This window comes from Mchenga conophoros, linkage group LG11 (genome assembly GCF_057382185.1).
Source record: "Mchenga conophoros isolate Kocher_MC1m ecotype Shallow Benthic linkage group LG11, M_conophoros_male_GT1.1, whole genome shotgun sequence".
In the NCBI taxonomy this organism is placed as follows: Eukaryota; Metazoa; Chordata; class Actinopteri; order Cichliformes; family Cichlidae; genus Mchenga; species Mchenga conophoros.
This window is the reverse complement of record NC_140536.1, coordinates 2983379-3003260: the sequence shown is the minus strand read 5'-3', so window position 1 is coordinate 3003260 and position 19882 is coordinate 2983379. Positions and strand designations below refer to the sequence as shown.

The window sequence follows — 19882 nt, the reverse complement described above, 5'->3', positions numbered from 1 at the left end:
GTGTCCCAAGAAGTTTCTTTGCATATCTGTAAATGTTTCCTAGTTCTTAGTCTTAAAAACGTGGTCATAAGAGTGATGGCACCGGTGTTTACGTTTGTCCTGGTCTATTGTTTGCGCTCCGTATCAATGATAGACGCTGTTATCTAACTTATCTTCAATGATGGGCCTCATCCTCTTGTGTCGGCATTTTCCATCCTCTGCCGGTGGCTGGATCCTTGTCCGGCGACCTCAGCAGTGTCCTCAGACCACGAGGGAGAAGAGCAGGTGTCCATGTGAACCTCAGGCTGTTCTGGCAGCGGGGTGTGGCTGGTACGCAACATCGAGGTGTCTTGTTTCCTGTACTCAGAAAATTTTCATGGAGGGGAATTTGTCTTTCACGCCCCTGCTTGGATACACAGGGCTCGGGTCTCTGGGATCATGCGGTGAGTGGAATTGGCCCAAACCCTGAGTAATTGCACCCCCTAACTCGAGATCCTGCTAATAATAAGGCTTCTACCTCGCACACCCTGGTGCTTTTCAATGCATGACGAGACTGCCTGTCCCGTTTGGTTCTTTTGCCATCAGAATTATTGTCTAAAGGCAAAGAAAGATGCCCAACGGATTTACTTTACCAAATGGACCATCCCAGCCTTGCTGTATTGGTCTATATCAGGGGTCCCCAATCTCAGTCCACGAGGGCCGGTGTCCCTGCAGGTTTTAGATGTCTTCTTGATCCATCACAGCTGATTTAAATGGATAAATCACCTCCTCAACGTGTCCTGAAGTTCTCCAGAGGCCTGGTAATAAACTCATCATGTGATTCAGGTGTGTTGACCCAGGGTGAGATCTAAAACCTGCAGGACACCGGCCCTCGTGGACTGAGATTGGGGAACCCTGGTCTATATGATTCACCTTTGCTTTTATTGTTTATTTTATTTTATTTTCACTTACTACACGGGACAGACTTGACTGGGGGAAAGAAAGGGGAGAAATCACCTGTTGAGAAAGAAAAAAGAGAAAACAAGGAAAAAAGAGAGCAATATAATAAACAACATCACGATAATCTATGTGAATATAACAGTAAATACTAAATATTAAACATTATTGTGCAGCACGTAAGAGCATGAGCGCGCTTGTTTTTTTAAAAGGTTCCTTCATGTAATGATCTGTTAGAGGGTGTGGCCATAGCCTATCCATGACTAATAAATCTTTCTTGCTGAATTATTTGATATTTTCCCCCCAAAAAATCATTATTTATTTCTGACTGAGCCCTGGCAGAGTGACTTAGACTATTTGTCCCTCATTGAACTTTGCCCACACAGCTATTTCTTCATCAGCAAGCCTCGGGTGTCTGGTCATGGAGGAGGTCTTGCTGTGGGGTTTTTTCACGGCTGTTTCTCCTGCCGTTCAGCGAATGTTGGACATTTTCCTTCGTTTGAACTAGAGCTGATTAAAGCCGAGAATAAGGATCCTTTTTATTATGCTGTGGTGTATCGTCCACTCGGCCCAGTAGCTTTTTTTTGGAGTTCATTGACTTCTTATTCTCCACTATGAAGCTGTCCAGACTGCTTATAGTTGTTGATATTGAATGTATTACTTATATTTTAATCATACATGTTGATGATGACACCAACCCCTTTGCCAGAGGTTTTATCAGCATTATGGATTCTTTTCATTTTAGCCAGCATGTGTCCAGCCCCACACAACACAAAGGACACACACAGGACCTTGTTTTTACTTTGGGTTTAAATATTGTTTCTATTTATTCTGAGGACATTTTTATCTCTGTTCAACACCCGATTCTTTTTGATTTGTCTTAGCCTCTGTATATTCTTTGCTGGATGGTCTTAACTAAAACAAAAATCATCCATCCTTCCGCTTCTCCTTTTCAGGGTCGCAGGGGGCGCTGGAGCCTATCCCAGCTGTCATAGTGCGAGAGGCGGGGTACACCCTGAACAGGTCGCCAGTCTGTCGCAGGGGCAACACACAGGGACAGACAACCATTCACACTCACATTCACACCTAGTGGCAATTTGGATTATCCAATTAACCTATCCCCACAAGCTGCATGTCTTTGGACGGTGGGAGGAAGCCGGAGTACCCGGAGAGAACCCACGCAAACACGGGGAGAACATGCAAACTCCACACAGAAAGACCCCGGCCTGGTGGTGGAATTGAACTCAGGACCTTCTTGCTGTGCGGCAACAGTGCTAACCACCGTGCCACCGTGCTGCAAAAGAAAAAAAAACAATAATAAACTTTATTTATAAAGCACACTTAAAAACCAAGGGTATGCCAAGGTGCTTAACAAGTAAAATAGAGTATATGAGGAGGATAATAGAAATAGGACCAAAGCAAGTACTAAATATGCAAGCAGATAACTGTCACTAATACATAGGAAAGCAACAGGTACAGAGCAAACAAGAATTTAAATGAGCATAAAAGTGCGTGATATAAAATCATAAAAGAAATATTAACTAGAGGGAAAGGCAAGATTGAATAAGTGGGTTTTTAATCGTGATTTGAACAGTGCAATGGAATCAGATGCGCGGAGGTCGAGAGGAAGGGTGTTCCACAGTACCGGGGCAGCCAGAGCAAACGCACGGTCACCCCGGGACTTCAGTCGAGATCTGGGTTGGGTCAGAAGTAGTTGAGTGGCAGATCTGAGTGTTCTAGCAGGAGTGTGTGGTTTGAGAAGTTCACTAAGATAACTTGGCGCTAATTTATTAATAGTTTTGAAAGTAAGAAGTAATATTTTAAATTGAATACGGTACTTTATGGGCAGCCAATGCAGGCTAGCTAGGACAGGGGTGATATGGCAAAATTTCCTGGTACCTGTTAAAAGGCGGGCTGCTGCTGCAACAAAAAAACAAAAACCATCCTTTTGGAGTTGCATTTGGTTAACTTTCTTCTGTTTGCTTTCTTTTAAATGCTCTGGTATTTTTTGTGAAGCACTTGTGATCTCTGTCTTGAAAGCTGCTAAATAAATATAATTTTACTTACTTAAAAATGTTTCTGCTTATCTCCTTGAAGAAAATATAATAAAACCATGTGACTGCAAACACAATAATAAACAAAAAAAAGTTGAAATTGGGAATAAAAATGCAATAAATACAGGATGAACAGAAAAAAACATTTTTTTAGCTAAATGTGTAAGATAGAGAGACTTTATTTGGGGCTTCGGGGGTCTCCACCACAGTCCTATGTAAGACCAGCGAGCCTCCTGCCAAGCACTGAGCTGGCTTTTTTCACCAGCTCGTCCAGCTGCTTGGTGTTTTTGTCTGTCACGCCGCACCACCAACACACAGCAGTATAATAGAGAGCACTGACCACCATAGTGTGACAAAATATATGCAGCATCTCAGCACACAGGCCAAAATGCTTATCACATTTATCTTAATAACCACAGTGTGACCCGTCCCATATGGAAAAGAAATAGTAAAAACTTATAAAAGACTTGCATAAGATTTCCTCATGAAAGTGGCCACTTTCTCATCACTTTCATATATTGTTTTAGTAAGTTTCCAAAACATACAAGTTTCATTTATATAATTTTTCAATGGATCTTATATCTGTTTTCACTCTTGTATGCTTTTCATGCAGGTTTCACACAAGCCACAAAACTTTAGATTTATATCTTTTCCATGTGGGGTGGTAGGTGCCTATTTCAATAGGACAGAGCGTAGGCATACAGTCAGTTAAAATGGGTTTAATGTTAATACAAAATAAAATGAAACATGTAACAGTAGTGTGTTGATAGGAGTCATGTGGGTAGTTCAGCTTCACCACTAGGGGGCTGTCTAACCAAATTGTGATATAGACTGTGTCGTAGAAGCAGCGGCAGGTTATGTTTACGTGCGTGGATGTGAGCCACGTTAAAATAAAGAAGCTTGCTCACTGCTACTGATGTTTTATTGAAAACACGTGGGACGTGGGAGACAGGATAAGTGCTGCGGGGAACCTGTTAAAATCAAAACATATGACCCACGTGAAAAGGGACGGAAACTCACGCTGAACCACGTGACGACTCTGCGTTCTGAGCGTCTGCTGACGCGGCTCTCGGTTCAGCGGCTCTAGCCTGTCTGGCAACTGCGGCTCACATGACCGCAGTCGGTGCTTCCTCACTGCGCTGAGGAGCCGTGCAGGGGCCGACTCCAAGCTCCAGCTCTACGGGAATAACAGCCCAGGGGAGCGGGGGGACAGCTGACATGAGCTGCTGTTAGTCGGTGAAGCTGTGAGCCGTTCTCTCAGATCCTAGATGTGTCCATGCTGCAGGCCGGGGATCCTGGATGGGGTGCGTGTTTTCTTTTATTAATGCCTGCTTTGTTAAAGGGAACATGCTCAGTGGAAGACACGTTGTATGTTGTTCGTTCATCTGCGTTTGTTTAATGATCCGCAGACTGCTCAGTCGTCAGGGCTGGAAGCGCCTCAGAAATAAATCCATCCACCCGCGCATGTTAGTTCCCGCTGTAGCGGTACGGGAGTGTCCGTGTCAGGGTGTGGGAGAAGCCAGAGGGCTGCAGGCCGGTGTTGTGCCAAAAACTGATTGTCTGCCAAAAACTGATTTCCGGTATTTGCCAAAAACTGATTGCTCGTATTTAAACTGCTATAAGTAACTTGTTGGGCTATAATATGTGAAACATATGTCAAATGCATCCCTCATGGATGACATAAAGTCATCTTGAGCCACAAACAACATTCGTGTAACAAGGTAGAAGCCGCGATCAGTTTTTGGCAGTGACTTTTATATAACCTTTATTTAAACAGTTAAAAAAAATCTCATTAACATTAAAAATGTCTTTTGTAAGAGTAAGTTGGCCAAGAGGACAGCAGACATGGCAGCAAATATTACAATATTTCTGTAAAAATATTTTAAGTGGGGATAAAGGACCGGATTGGTTATAATGTAAGTACAATAGCAGAGAGTTGTAAAGATACTTGAAAAACAGATATTGTTTTAATTCTCTATATAACCCCTTTGTAAACCCTGTTCACCGAAGTCTATTTACGAACATACGTAAAGATATTACACATAAAAAATACACAGAAACACTGGAAATCAGTTTTTGGCAGACAATCACTTTTTGGCACAACACCTGTACTCGGCTATTTGCAGCACGTTGTACTGCACGCTACATGTGTGGTTTGTTACAGGTGCTGAGTGAGTGTAGATGATAGGATTACATGAGGTGCAAAATCAGTGAGTGAGACACGAAGCGTGGTCCTTTCTAGGGATGGACTGATCCGATATTACGTCTCGGTATCTGTCCGATAGTGACCTAAATTACTGGATCGGATATCGGAGAGAAATAAAAAAAAAATATATGTAATCCGATTAAATTAAATATCACGAAAGCACCTCACAAAACTTGCGACATAACTCAGCTCATAACCTTAGCAGTCGGAGCAGTACACGTCACGTGATAGAGCGGCTGTGGCGCGAGACCTGTCAGAGCTCTGGTTGAGTATTTGTAGCCTCGCTACCAAACCAGCATTTCATCAGGAAGTGATCCCAGACAGAAGTAAAGCAAGTGTGTAAGTTCATCTCTGAATGTTAGTAAAGCATTCCTGCATTAAGCTTAACAACCATATATGGAGCGACTGCCTCTCTCCCTCTCTCTCCTGCTGCTACTTCAATCATGAAACTGATCAATGATCAGCTGATCGTCTCTCTTGTTTGTTTTTGTCTCACTTTGCACCAGAAAGAAACCAGCGGCTGAACAACAGCAGCACGTTTAAGCTTGATCAGCTGTTGTTAGAATGTATTTAATACTTTCTACACCAGGATCTATTTCTACAGCTGACGGCTGTAGCTGTGCAGGGGCGGATCTAGCAAAGTTTAGCCAGGGGGGCCGATAGGGCATGAACAGGGAAAAGGGGGCACAAAGACATAGTTTTCTTTCTTATTCTCATTTAAAATGTCGAGCTTTTAATAAATTGAATGAATCTTAAACCAAAGTTTTAATCTGATGTAAAATGTATAGAAGTCCATTACTGTATATAGTAACTGTTAAGTCTAATATACCCTAGTAAGCTAGAGTACTTTTTCCTTTGGGAAGGCACCATCTGTGCAGTCTGCAGTTCTGTTGAAGAAAGATGTTGAAACTATTTCATTATTGTAGAAAAGTTATTGATTTCTGTGCATTTTTATTTTATTTATTTATTTTTTTTACATGTGCATTAAATTAAAGTTGATTACGTCGATTAAGCATCACAAGGTGGAGGGTGGGAGGGGGGGGTCCCTATTATTTTTTTGCTAGGAGTTTGCAACCCTATTATTTAGGTTGTTTAATTTTTCTGCTAAGTACTCTTTAAAATACCAGAATAGGGAAGATGGTGCAGGGTTAAGTTTATTAGATTGATCAGCTTCGCTGATCAGTGGGTTTTTTTTGCATACAGGTATAACAGAATAGCTTTAGTGTTTGGTTGTTTTTTTAAACTTGTCTATGAACTTATACAAAATGCAGCAAGATATTTATAAAAAACAGTTTTATTGATTATAAAATGCACCATATTTGCATATCGGCAGATATGCAAATTTATGATATCGGTATCGGACATAAAAGAAGTGGTATCGTGCCATCTCTAGTCCTTTCCACGGGGATTTTAGAGGAGTGCCCGGCGTTATTGCTGCTAATGAGAGAATTAATCACAGCATAATCACATGATGATTTAACTGCCTTAGGTTAGCTACCTCCATTATAAGAAACAAACTTGAGCCTAGGGTAATGGTTGTTGTAAATCTGTCTGAATGCATTTACAGTACAGCTAGGCTCTTGTGTTAAGCGAGGACAGAAGTATAGTGAGAGGTTACAGTAGTGGGGTTGGGAGATATTATTTGATTCATATTTCATAATTCCCACTGTAAGCTATTGAGTTTAAATTAATGTACTGACTTGGCAGTATCAATATGCTGTCTCTGAAAGCCTTTGAATTGAACAAAATGCTATAACCCACATAAAACGCTGGCAAAATAATGAAAGTCAGCTGAATGGGGCTTTGTTTGTGCTCTGAGTCCTACTGTCCCTACAACCTCTTACCACATAGGTCTTTCGTATGCTCTCTCATAGCCTACCATATTTCCAGTTTCACCCGTTCATTAGAGCTTGTAAATATGTTGGCCGAGAGAAGGTGTGTGCACAGAACAGGACTAGATATAGAAACATACTGCAGATAGCCCAGAAGGAGACAGACATCTGCTGCTAGGATTATTTACATTTGAAATCATTGTCAAACTTGACTTGAGTCAGGTCTCAAGCTGCAAGTCAGTGAACAACAACAGCTTGCTGGCCTGGTTCCTCTGGTCCCTGCACTACAAAGCAGGCTGAACATACAGTGGGGCAAAAAAGTATTTAGTCAGCCACCGATTGTGCAAGTTCCCCCACTTAAAATGATGACAGAGGTCAGTAATTTGCACCAGAGGTACACTTCAACTGTGAGAGACAGAATGTGAAAAAAAAATCCATGAATCCACATGGTAGGATTTGTAAAGAATTTATTCGTAAATCAGGGTGGAAAATAAGTATTTGGTCACCTCAAACAAGGAAAATCTCTGGCTCTCACAGACCTGTAACGTCTTCTGTAAGACGCTTTTCTGTCCCCCACTCGTTACCTGTATGAATGGCACCTGCTTGAACTCATCATCTGTATAAAAGACACCTGCCCACAGCCGCAAACAGTCAGACTCCAAACTCCGCCATGGCCAAGACCAAAGAGCTTTCGAAGGACACCAGGAAAAGTATTGTAGACCTGCACCAGACTGGGAAGAGTGAATCTACAATAGGCAAGCAGCTTGGTGTGAAAAAATCAACTGTGGGAGCAATCATCAGAAAATGGAAGACATACAAGACCACTGATAATCTCCCTCGATCTGGGGCTCCACGCAAGATCTCATCCCGTGGGGTCAAAATGATCATGAGAACGGTGAGCAAAGATCCCAGAACCACACGGGGGGACCTGGTGAATGACCTGCAGAGAGCTGGGACCAAAGTAACAAAGGTCACCATCAGTAACACACTACAACGGCAGGGAATCAAATCCCGCAGTGCCAGACGTGTTCCGCTGCTGAAGCCAGTGCATGTCCAGGCCCGTCTGAAGTTTGCCAGAGAGCACATGGATGATACAGCAGAGGATTGGGAGAATGTCATGTGGTCAGATGAAACCAAAGTAGAACTTTTTGGTATAAACTCAACTCGTCGTGTTTGGAGGAAGAAGAATACTGAGTTGCATCCCAAGAACACCATACCTACTGTGAAGCATGGGGGTGGAAACATCATGCTATGGGGCTGTTTTTCTGCCAAGGGGACAGGACGACTGATCCGTGTTAAGGACAGAATGAATGGGGCCATGTATCGTGAGATTTTGAGCCAAAACCTCCTTCCATCAGTGAGAACTTTGAAGATGAAACGAGGCTGGGTCTTCCAACATGACAATGATCCAAAACACACCGCCCGGGCAACAAAGGAGTGGCTCCGTAAGAAGCATTTGAAAGTCCTGGAGTGGCCTAGCCAGTCTCCAGACCTCAACCCCATAGAAAATCTGTGGCGGGAGTTGAAAGTCCGTGTTGCTCGGCGACAGCCCCAAAACATCACTGCTCTCGAGAAGATCTGCATGGAGGAATGGGCCAAAATACCAGCTACTGTGTGTGCAAACCTGGTAAAGACCTATAGTAAACGTTTGACCTCTGTTATTGCCAACAAAGGTTATGTTACAAAGTATTGAGTTGTATTTTTGTTATTGACCAAATACTTATTTTCCACCCTGATTTACGAATAAATTCTTTACAAATCCTACCATGTGGATTCATGGATTTTTTTTTTTCACATTCTGTCTCTCACAGTTGAAGTGTACCTCTGGTGCAAATTACTGACCTCTGTCATCATGTTAGGTGGGGGAACTTGCACAATCGGTGGCTGACTAAATACTTTTTTGCCCCACTGTAGCCAGGATAGCTTTCCTCTATCTGGCTTCACTTTGCTGACACTGACAATCAGGATATGTGGTCCAAGAGTTTATCAGCTCGATAGCTTGAGCCACGTTTTCCAAACCAGTCATGAGGATGGCAGATTTGACCAGTCACATACATGGTCTAACCCTGCAAATTAACTGGTTTTACAAAGGAAGTTAAAATTGTGATATTATAAAAATATGAACTACTGAAAGTAACACAGCTGCTGCAGTTCATCAATATAAGCATTTTTAACAGCAAATGGACCACACAGTAATAAAGTGCTGTATCAACATGTGTGTGCTTTAAGCACTTTGGACAGTACCCCCATAGCTCCTGTTTTTATTCAGCCATAATGGCTCCTGTGTGGCTGCTTGCAGGTCCGTTTGATGCTCGCCTCTCCGTGTCTAACCAATCTGCTGCTCCCTGTGCTCTCATCTGTCCTGGTTATATGAAGAATGTAATAGCACGTGTCAATCAAACTCCATCCAGATCTATAGTTTTTGATGTGATTATTTAAGCCATGCTATGTATTAACTTATTTTATATTCTGACTCGACCAATTATTCAACCAGACTGCAGAAAAGCTAATTAACGTGGCTCAGTCTGTTGCTGTTTATTCCTACTGAATTGACTGGATAACTGTGGGTCTGATTATTGGGGGGGTCATAACCCCCCTAACCCCCTAGAAATTACGCGCATCTGAGACAGTATACTTCTTTTATGAGGTTTTAGTACTGGGGTACAGTTGGATTTTGCATCAATAACCGGAGCTCTTTTAGATCACGAGGGTTTGAGAGCATCCTCCTGTAACCATGGTTACTTCCTGTCAGAAGTAGGCCATGTGAGAGGAAAAACAGAGAGCGACCGTCCTGCAGCCTGACAACGCTCTGAGCAGCTGCACGATTTCATGTTTACAGCCTGTCACCCTGATGTTTATAATAACGTCATCATGAATTATAAATTGTCAATGTGACCTACACGAGAAAACGGACGTGTGACAATTAGGGTAGTTATCATGATTAGGATGGCTTGATCAGACAGAGATGGTCTTGTCTAGAGGTGGGAATCACCATACATCCCACGATACGATATTATCACAATACTTAATGCACGATACGATATTATTGCAATTTTTTTTAAATATTTTGCGATATTCAGATTCTGTACATAAAGGTAAACTTTATCAATATTCATTTTATCTAATATCAAAGTCTCACACTCAGTCTTTCTCTCAGTCAGTTTTATTGTTGACAAACTGAACGGTTTGTATTACAGTCTAGTCCAACTTAACTGAATGCGACCATCTGGTACAATTACAGCTATTCTGAACTATGTAATTTATGAAAACTATGCAGCCCATTCAGCAACTAAAGAATTTGAAAGTAAATTAAAACAAAATATAATTTTACATTAAATAAAATTTTTTGTAACAAAATATCGATTTCTACTGTCCCTGTATCGATACATTATTAGCAAACAAAATATCACGATACTACACAGTATCGATTTTTCCCTCACCCCTAGTCTTGTCTTGGTCTCGCTGTCTCAGATCGACATAGTGGTCGGGAGATTTGGAGTCAACAGTATCCATGACACACACCGTAATGTTCGATAATGTGTCATGTGCCAAAGCATCAGCTCTAAGAGCCGTGCTTACAGAGTGCTTAGTAGTGAATCAGAAGAGTCGACTCCCCTTGAGCGAGAGCCGCTCCTCACCTAATTTCCTTTGGCTGCTCAGCTCTCACACAGCGGCTCAGCTATGCTCCAATCCCTCCATATTGTGGCCAATCACATGCGAGGATATAGGATAATATCATTGTGCGAAAAACAGAGAGGGTGATGGACGCGACAGAAAAGTGAAGCGTTCGTCCGTCCTCTCAGTAAGTGAGTGAGACAGTAGACAGCGGTGAGGAGGGCTGTGCATCGCAAAAACACATAAATATGCCTGAGACCTGTAAACGAAGCAGCATCTGGCTGCAGTTTAAAGACTTTTGTCTCGGTCTTGGTCTCGTCTCGACTTTGTCTTGGTCTTGATACCCTCTGGTCTTGGTATTGTCTTTGTCTTGGTTTAGGACTACAAGTCTAGATCTCAGCACAACTTCATGTCTATTGAAGAATTGTCTGTTTCCGTGGCAGTTGCATGTCTTCTTCCACGCAATCTGCACTTGGAATTGTATTTGAACCAGGCTGTCTAATTTATCCTAATTAAATCTTTTCCCCTCAGGTATTGAAGAGTAATCAGTGCACTGGCTCACCTGTGTCATCAGATAGACGCAGTGCTGCTGTGTCTCCAGTGAGATTCACTGCTCCTTTAGACGACTGTTTCTTGACTAGCTGGTGGTTTTGCACACCATGAGTGACTCTGTGCCACATAATGGACTGATTTTAAAATTACTTGAAGTCATATTGAATAGTGTGACTCTCTACTGCAGCCCTGTCCAATGGCTTTTTTTAATTGGAGCATTTCGTAATTCTTCTCATCTAGAAAGAAGCAGACGAATGTTTATTCCAGCCCCTGCAGTGAAAACATAGCACAGGCAAAACACAGAGACTCTCTGCTGGGCAACATGAGTACAGACAGACCCAAGCGGAACGTCATCAGAAAAAGATATGTAAGTAAACTGTCTTTCCTCTTTAAAGTGTACGTGGCCTGTTCCTGATTACTTTTTTGTTTCAGATCATAAAAGAAATTTTAATATCAGACAAAGATAATATAAGTAAATCCAAAATGCAGTTTTTAAATAATAATTAGATTTATTAACGGAGGAAAAAGTCATTGCACCTGAAACCTAAACATTGGTTGTGCCAGCAGCAAGAACTGCAGTCAGGTCTGAGGCAAGTAGTCTTTTCACTTGGCTGTGGAAGGATTTGGCTCTCTTCATTGGAGGGCTTTTTCGGCATGAACAGCCTGTTTAAGGTCATACCAAAGCATCTCAATTTGATTTAAGTCTGAACCTGACTGGGCCACTTTCTGAGCCTTTCAGAGGTAGACTTGCTAGTTTGTTTGAAATATCGGATTCTCACCCTCAACCGGTCGCAGCAGATGGCCCCGCCCCTCCCTGAGCCTGGTTCTGCAGGAGGTTTCTTCCTGTTAAAAGGGAGTTTTTCCTTCCCACTGTCGCCAAAGAGCTGCTCATATGATTGTTGGGTTTTTCTCTGTGTCTATATCATTGTAGGGTCGACCTTACAGTATAAAGCACCTTGAGGTGACTGTTGTTGTGATTTGGCGCTGTGCAAATAACACTGAAGTGAAAAGTGTATTTGAGTAAATCCCCACATAACTCAGTTTCAGACTAGTCAAAGAAGTCACAGCTGGCAGAATGTTCCCCACAGGCCAAGTATGTTTCAGATTTCAGGATGAAACATTTCACTTGTACCTGTAACATCAATACGTTTTAGTAAACAGATAAAATAAAAATTGTGTTGATGCCCCAAAATCCGTGGAACTAAAGGTGAAGACACTGTTTTTGTGGTGCAGGACATCAGTGACGGGATGCCGTGGTGTGAAGAACGTCTGGTCCGCAAAGTTCTCTTCCTTTCTCTCAGGGAATACAGAGACAAACACCGTGCTGCACACACTCACTCACACATACACAAGTGTCCACATGCTCTGCAAAAGACACTGACAAAACCTAATGCACACAAGAAAACACAAGCAAGAAAAAACATGCACACACAACAGCAAAGACTCACATGCAAACAGCTAAATACATACACACAGGCGAACACACGTACTGCACAAAACCTGCACGTTTCAAAGCGCCTGCACGCTGAACACACAAACAAACGGCAGACAGCTCACTTGAATTGGGTCTCGCACTCTCCAGAAAGTAAATGTACTCTGATACTACGGAACACACAAACTCAGATGAAATTGTGTAAAAGGAAAGTTGCACACACTCGGCAGCGTACTTGCACGGACCAGAAGACGTCTTCTACCAGGACACTACGCTCAAATAAAACACAAAACACGCTGTCGCTGCAGAACTCAAAATACCCCAAACCTGCAAAACGCACAGACACTGCTCAACACACACACTCACTGAACAACATGTGCAGATCTAAAAACACAAAGATGCCACTGAGAGCTGCTCTCTCAGCCAGGACTCTGAGGTCGCACACCCCAACAAGTGTCTGTGGTGAGTAACACAACAAGCGTGCATGTGTGTCTAATGTTGTTTTTGGGGTTATTTGGAGGCTCCCTGGAAGTAAACAGCGTTTTGGTCCCAAACTTTAGCCACGAGCAGATTGTCTGTGTCATCACGTGTTATTACTTTGATTGTCATGACACTGTAGGTGGAGGTCAGTTCTCACACAGCTGGGCTTGTGCCTGTTCTCTTCAGGCTCTGTAGTTAACACTGCGATCAAGCGTCGGGCAGCTGGTCCAAACTGGAGCTGGTCCTTACAGACGCAACAACGCCATCCTACCAGCAGTCGTGGTGATGAAGATGATTGTGCCAAAAACAGGTAGGCACCAGTGTGTTTTTGTGTGTGTTGTGATTATGCTTCTCAAACTTGTGATGTTCCAACATCAGAAGCTGATTTTTAAACAAAAATCACATCCCAAGAGGTTCGAATAGATTTTAATAAACACAGTGTTGCCAAAAGTATGCACTCATCAACTTGAGTGATGCTGTATCACTCACTGAACGCGAGTTGGTGCAACAGATGAATATTTATACTTTGTGATTTGCTCCATCTGTGTACAACAGCACAACAGTTTCTAAAACGAATCCTGTCATTGCGTTTCATCAAGAAAATGAAATTCACTTTGAGACTAAATTCATTTAAAGTCTCTGTCGTCACTGAACTGTGGCTTACTAGAGATTAGGATTAAATGTTTGTTGCATTATTAATAAATGCACTTGTTTGGTTTGACTTGATGTATGTATGCAGACCTCGGCTGCACGCACAGAGAAAGTTTGCTCAGTCCCCACCCAGCTCTCCAGGACCATTGGTGCTGATGAGGTCTGCACAGAATACCCACTCCCACAGCCTGGCTGTAGTCACCTGTCTGACCAAACGTCGCCCTAAGACTGAGGACTTTTTGTCTTTTCTCTGTTTAAGAGGTAAGCTGAAAACACGGAAGCTGCTCTCACGTGACCAGGCTGTGCACAGGGGTGGCTGTAGCTGAGGATGTTATCTACTCATTGGACGATGGGTCGTTCGAACTCCCAGCAGGATATTTGTCTCTGTGTCATCCACGTTGGTTTTTTCTGTGGTTTCCAAGCCTTTGATGTTGCTGAGCTGGCCAGGATTCACCTTTTTGAGAATGTAGACCTGACTGCTCCTAAGCTCTTTGGTAACTCTGATGGGTTTATTTTGGTCTTACAGCCGAATGCACAAAGATCCCTTTGGCCTCATTTACAATGAAAGCTGTAAATACCATTTGAATCAGCGTATCATATCATATGATGTCATATCGATTTTTTTTAAACCCACTGAATTAAATCTGAAAGTCTGCACTTCAGGCAAATATCGACAAAAATACTTTCTTTGTCTAACTAACTTTGGACATAATTGTGAGCATACGGAGATTAGGAAGAAAGACTGCAGCCTGAGAGAGATCTAGTTATCTATCCGTCCGTCCGTCTGTCCCTTCCCTCATTTCTCGATCCCTGCCTATTTCCTCTCTAATCAGGAGTCCCACTGTGGACAATCTTCACTGGTGTTTAAACAATGACCCCTTTTGGATGCAACCCCCTGTGTAGCCAGACAAAATGTAAAACCTCATAACCTTGGATGCACTCCAAGCAACCTGAACCTGCAAGGAAAATAAAGTCTAGGCTCATTTGTCACGTGAAACTCAACACAATTTTTTCATTTAAATCATTTATCCATAAATCTGTAGGGTCAAATATAACTTCTGTTGTTTCACCAGTTCCCTGTTCTGCAGCATTTGGCTGTCAGAAATGTGCACTTTTGATGACTTTTGGGTCATCTAGATGTTTCCTAGGTGGCATATTGATTGTGGACCAGGAATATCAAACATCGGCCCGGCTAGGGCTCCAATCTGGCCCACTGGACTTTTTTGTGGAGGGTATTTCAGCTTTGGACTTTTATCTCTTTCCACACTTTTAACAGAAAAATGTGCTACTCACATAATTCACCACCGTACAGAATATATTCTGATTTATTGCGAGCAACACAACCTGATGTTGTTGCAGTTGTAGTCATTTCCAGCCTGTCCTTGTTTGTCCTGCCTTTGCCGCTCCTCTGAGTTCCCTGTTTGACATAAAAAAATGGATGCAGGAAATGAAATTGTTTTAAAAGTTTTATCCGGCCTGTACAGCTCATCTACTAACTGGAGGGTTGATGGTGCGATCCCTGGCTGCTCCGGCCTGCATGCCAAATATCCTCGGGCAAGACATTAACCCTAAGTTTCCCTCTATTCATGCACATGTTGAGCATGAGTGCTGGAGGAGGTGTGGGTTACATTGTGTTGCTAAAGCTGTTAGTGGAACATCAGTCGACAGTTAAGTATAACAGTGAAGTTAGCTGGTAGCAGCTAGGTTGTTTGGACTGTGTTGATAGCAGAGTCAGGCTGCACAGTGTTTCTCAGAGCATCTTTAAACTGTTTTGGTGAAGTAACTCTGTGAGAGACTACGGAGATTAAAAATAAAAAAGGGACATGCCACGCACACTTGATGATGCCATTTCCTCTTTCACTTCAGGTTCAGCAGCATTACCGCGCAACATGGCATTCTTAACAAGTAAGCGAGACAGGGAGCCAGGTGACAGTCAGCGTTTGCCTTCCTGTCACAAGGCTCCAGCTGAGGAGAAGAAAATCAGGATGTTATGTAGAAAAACAGGTACTCGCCTGCTGGGAATGTTTTTGTAAACTTCTGCATCTTTCTTTGCAAGTGTATTATTCCTCCTTAAACTCTAGCTGCTATTTGAAATGATAGTTTCTGTGCCTGTCCTGCAGTGCACAGTGACTCCAGGTCACTGAAGAGGAGGCCTGCCAGCCCTGCTGTGCTCAGATCCACCTGCCCTTTAACAGCTCGAGCACAGAAAAGGATGGACAGCGATGAAAGAGAAGGGAAGCAACAGAAGAAGGGAGTGGAGGGGGACAGGCGAGAGGGCGCTCAGATACACCTCCTGAGACCTCGCCAGCACTTACTTCATGTCAAGAGGGCTAACAAGGTCTGGTCATGCTTTACTACACGTTTGCTTGTGTGAAAAGTGTGCTGTTGTATCATCGGTATGGAAACCAAACACTAATAAACATACAGGTCCTTTTAACACCCGGGGTTGTTCCTTTTGGACTTTGTCAACAGTTTTTTACTAAGTTCGATGAGAAGAGTAAAAGGTCTTGGACACATTGTCAGTGGCACCTGATGGTGGCTGAAGAGGGCCACTGACTGGAGTGTGTGTGGATTAATAAAGCTGCTCTTTGACAGTCACAGCGCTGCTGTCAATGCTGCCAAACAGCTGAAACAGTCACAGTGACATTTAACCTGACATGTGCAATATTGAATACAAATGCATAGAGAGCTGTCGCCTCTCTGACATCTAGAGCTAAAGTTAAAGTTGCTGGTAAGTGATACAAACAGTCCAAACACTGGGTCTGCAGATATGAATCAGCTTTAGTGTACACAAATGATGGATTCTGGTTTGTTGTTATCATACACCAACATAGCATTAATTTATTTTGGTGTTGTGTGTTTGTATATTTTTGCTACAGCTTATATGTCAAAGGAAATCTGAGTATTTCTTCACCCGTGTGTGTGTGCACCCCTTGTGCATTTGAGATTAGCATTTGTTAAAAAAGAAAATCCCCAAGACAGACTGTGGGGGTTTGGAGGGTCCTCCCCTCAATGTCATACATGTTAAATAATTCTCCCCGGATGCTCTGATTTCCTCCCACAATCCAAGGACATCAGTGTTAGTTTGATGGAATTACGATCACTAATTAATGTAAATCGTCGATCGGATGCAAGTTTTACTCCATGGGTTAGTCCTCCGATGGACGTGGGAACTATCTGTTGTGTACCCCCCCATAGTTGGCTATAGTTGGATCAGCACTAAAAATAAATGGACAGAGAAACAGGAGCAGTGGTGACACCTCCTTCCATCATCTTATACACAGATCTCAGAAACAAAAAACAGTCCAGAAAGTGACTCAAACCTTTAGAAATTTAAGTTGTGATCAGACTGAAAGCCTCTCACCTTGTCTGTGTGTGTGAACGTATTTAGTTTCAATCTCTGGGCTATGTCATCACGGCTCAGTGATGCCAACGCTAAAGTCATGTGATGGTGGCGTTGTTCCTCTGGATGCGTCGTTGACTTCATATGTTGCCAAATGCATTTAAACAAAAATTGCATGGTTACTGTGAAACCAAAAGATCTAAGCATCATAAACCAGGGTGATGCTAACTTCAGGCCTACAAAAATGATTATCCACAGAAGTATGCAGACTATCACAATTTCTCTCTGTTGCAGGTTGCCATGGTTACTAAAATCTCTGAGCAAAGAACCTCCTGTGTAGCGTCAGTCATTCCTTTAACGCCGAGAACTGGTGTTGGTAACAAACAAGGCACAAGGCCAAGCAATACATACAAATCAAGGCGCCATCCCCAAAGCAGAGCCCAGGAAAGCAGCAACAAGTACCACCCCCTACATCACAACCACCGTCGGGCTAACAATCAGCACCTTCGCCACCCAACGCTTTCTAAATACTATAGCATCCACACAACCTTCAGTATTCTCCACAATTCAGGAAGAAATTCATGCCAAACTCCATGTTTAAATAAACGTTCAGTGTCTAGACGGCTGAATGAGAACCCTGTGGTCCTGAGGTTATCCAGACGGAGGAGAGGCCTTCCACCAGACACCAGCCCTGTCCTTCCGAATCGGGTTCCCTTGGACAAAAACTCATCAAATGAGTGCCAGACATCTCAGGACAAAGATGCTCGTGTCTCACAGGAGAGTGATATTTACGAGATTCAGCAGAAAGGGGACAATGTTAGAGAGGATTATGTGAACATGTGTAAACACTCTGGTAACCACGATGTGAAAGCTGTAGGAAAAAGATACGGGCATGTTGGAGATGTGAAACTTGAGAGGGGAAAGGGAAATATAGAAAAGCTGCCTGTGGCAAGCACAGCTGCTCTGGAGGCCTCTGATCAAAGGGAAAGCCTCACTAATGTCAGCACTAGCTATAACCTCATGCCTGCTGGTGAGGTTGTATGGAAACACCTGAGAGAGAAAACACTCCAAAAACATCAGAACTCTACAATCTTAAAGCCACCTGCCAGGGCTAATGAGTCCAGGGCTGCTGCTAGGACTAGTGTAACTAAAGCTGCTATTAACTCAGTGACATCTGACCCACCAGCCAATTCTTTTTCCAGGCACAGTGCCAAGGGTACTGATAACAGCAAGAAAATTAAGAAGAGTAGTTTACGAGCCGGCACCAACATAGCCCATGAATCCAAAAGTGCTACAAAACAGTCTTCAATGAGCACCACGAAGGACACATGCAAGGATGGTGCACTTACCATCAGTTACTGTAGCACTTCCAAAGAGGGGCTTCTCCAGGCCAAGCCTACTACCTCAGCCATCAAGACCAGGTTCAGCTCTAGAATCCTTCTAAAGCACTGATTTTTAAACAGTATCCAAACATGAATACACTCACTGTTATGTAACTAAGATTTTATGATGACAAGTACAGAAATGTTTTTAAAAGCTTTTATTGTGTTGAATAGTGGCAGAGCATGATGATGGGTTTCCTGTCAGACAGTACGTGTCCTGTACTGGTGTCATTGTTGAAGATAAAATAAACTGGAAGTCATGATACTGGCTGATGCACTATAACGTGGACTGTATGATGCAGAAGTGATAAAGCTGCTAGCTTTCAGTTTATTCATTGTTTGCTTTTTGTCTGTTTATTTTCTTCTTGCTTGCTATTTCTCTTACTGTATCTTGGGAAAAAAATAAAAGTATGGGGGGGGGGCACCTTTTAGCACATTATGGTAAATGGACTACTCAGTGTGAGCTGTCAAAGCACTTTTTCTACACGTTTCATTCACTCATTCACGCACAATGCGTTTATCTGTCTAAAGTGCATTTACATAACAATCGCACACACTTTGATGGGAGATCCATGAGCGGACCTCGGGGTTCATTATCTGCTTGAAGGATTCTGTGACACATGGACAGCTGGAGCCAGGCATCAAGCCGCCGACCTGGTAGAGCACCAGCTCTGCCTCGGAGCCGCGGCCACCACGAGGTCAACATTTTGTTTGAACAGCTACAGTAGTTGGTCTCCTCGGCTCCCAGCTGCCCTCGGGCTTCTGTCCTAACATTTCTGAAACGTGTTGCTAACTTGAAATTTATGTATTCAAAATAATAAAAACAGTTTTAAAATTGAAGCTTTAACATTTGACATTTTTATACTACTGCTACATTTTGACCCAAGACAGTTTGTTGTACTACATAATGTCGCGTTTAATCAGTCTGCATATTTTATCTGCATTGCCAATAATAACTTTTGCACTATTTTAGGACCATAATAAACGTTTCAGCTAACATAATTTACTAATGCTAGAATGTAAAGAATGCAATAACGGCACCACTGCTGCATCAAGCAACGTGCAGCATGACCCCTGGGTGTTTGCTACCCGGGGGATCAAACCCTCTGTGGGGCAAGTGTTGCCATCTTGGAGGATGGAGGTTGGTCCTAGACGATGGAAACACAAGATTTCCACTGATATGTTTCTTGAGTGAGATTAATGACAAGCCTCATTTTTCCAGTAAGGACTATGCTACCCTATATTTTTATGCTGCCTCCACCAAAAGCTGTTGTTCTCCGAGCCTTCCTCACACTTTGACCCTATGATCAAACTGCCATAGGCGGAATCTGGACTCAGTGCTGACAGACTGTTCCTCTCAATGTTCATGTCCCAGAACATGTTACTGACACCAGCACAGACAAGTCAAGCTCACAAGTAT

The 19882-nt window shown here is 42.8% G+C and overlaps 1 protein-coding gene across 1 annotated transcript; it reads left to right on the top strand.

Moving 5' to 3' along the window:
- Positions 1-3852: 3852 nt before the first annotated feature.
- Positions 3853-18912, top strand: LOC146563445 (uncharacterized). Its single transcript, XM_085290540.1, has 8 exons — positions 3853-4273; positions 11415-11541; positions 12408-13068; positions 13273-13396; positions 13826-13998; positions 15604-15741; positions 15858-16075; positions 17375-18912. The coding sequence occupies exons 1-8, from the start codon at positions 4269-4271 to the stop codon at positions 18530-18532; spliced, it is 2604 nt and encodes an 867-aa protein (XP_085146666.1). The 5' UTR covers positions 3853-4268; the 3' UTR covers positions 18533-18912.
- Positions 18913-19882: the final 970 nt, after the last annotated feature.

Bases quoted from the DNA above. Each gene is read 5' to 3' on its own strand.
- LOC146563445 (XM_085290540.1), top strand. The intron at 13,069-13,272 runs GTGAGTAACACA...TGTTCTCTTCAG, and splicing joins CACCCCAACAAGTGTCTGTG to GCTCTGTAGTTAACACTGCG. The intron at 16,076-17,374 runs GTCTGGTCATGC...TCTCTGTTGCAG, and splicing joins ATGTCAAGAGGGCTAACAAG to GTTGCCATGGTTACTAAAAT.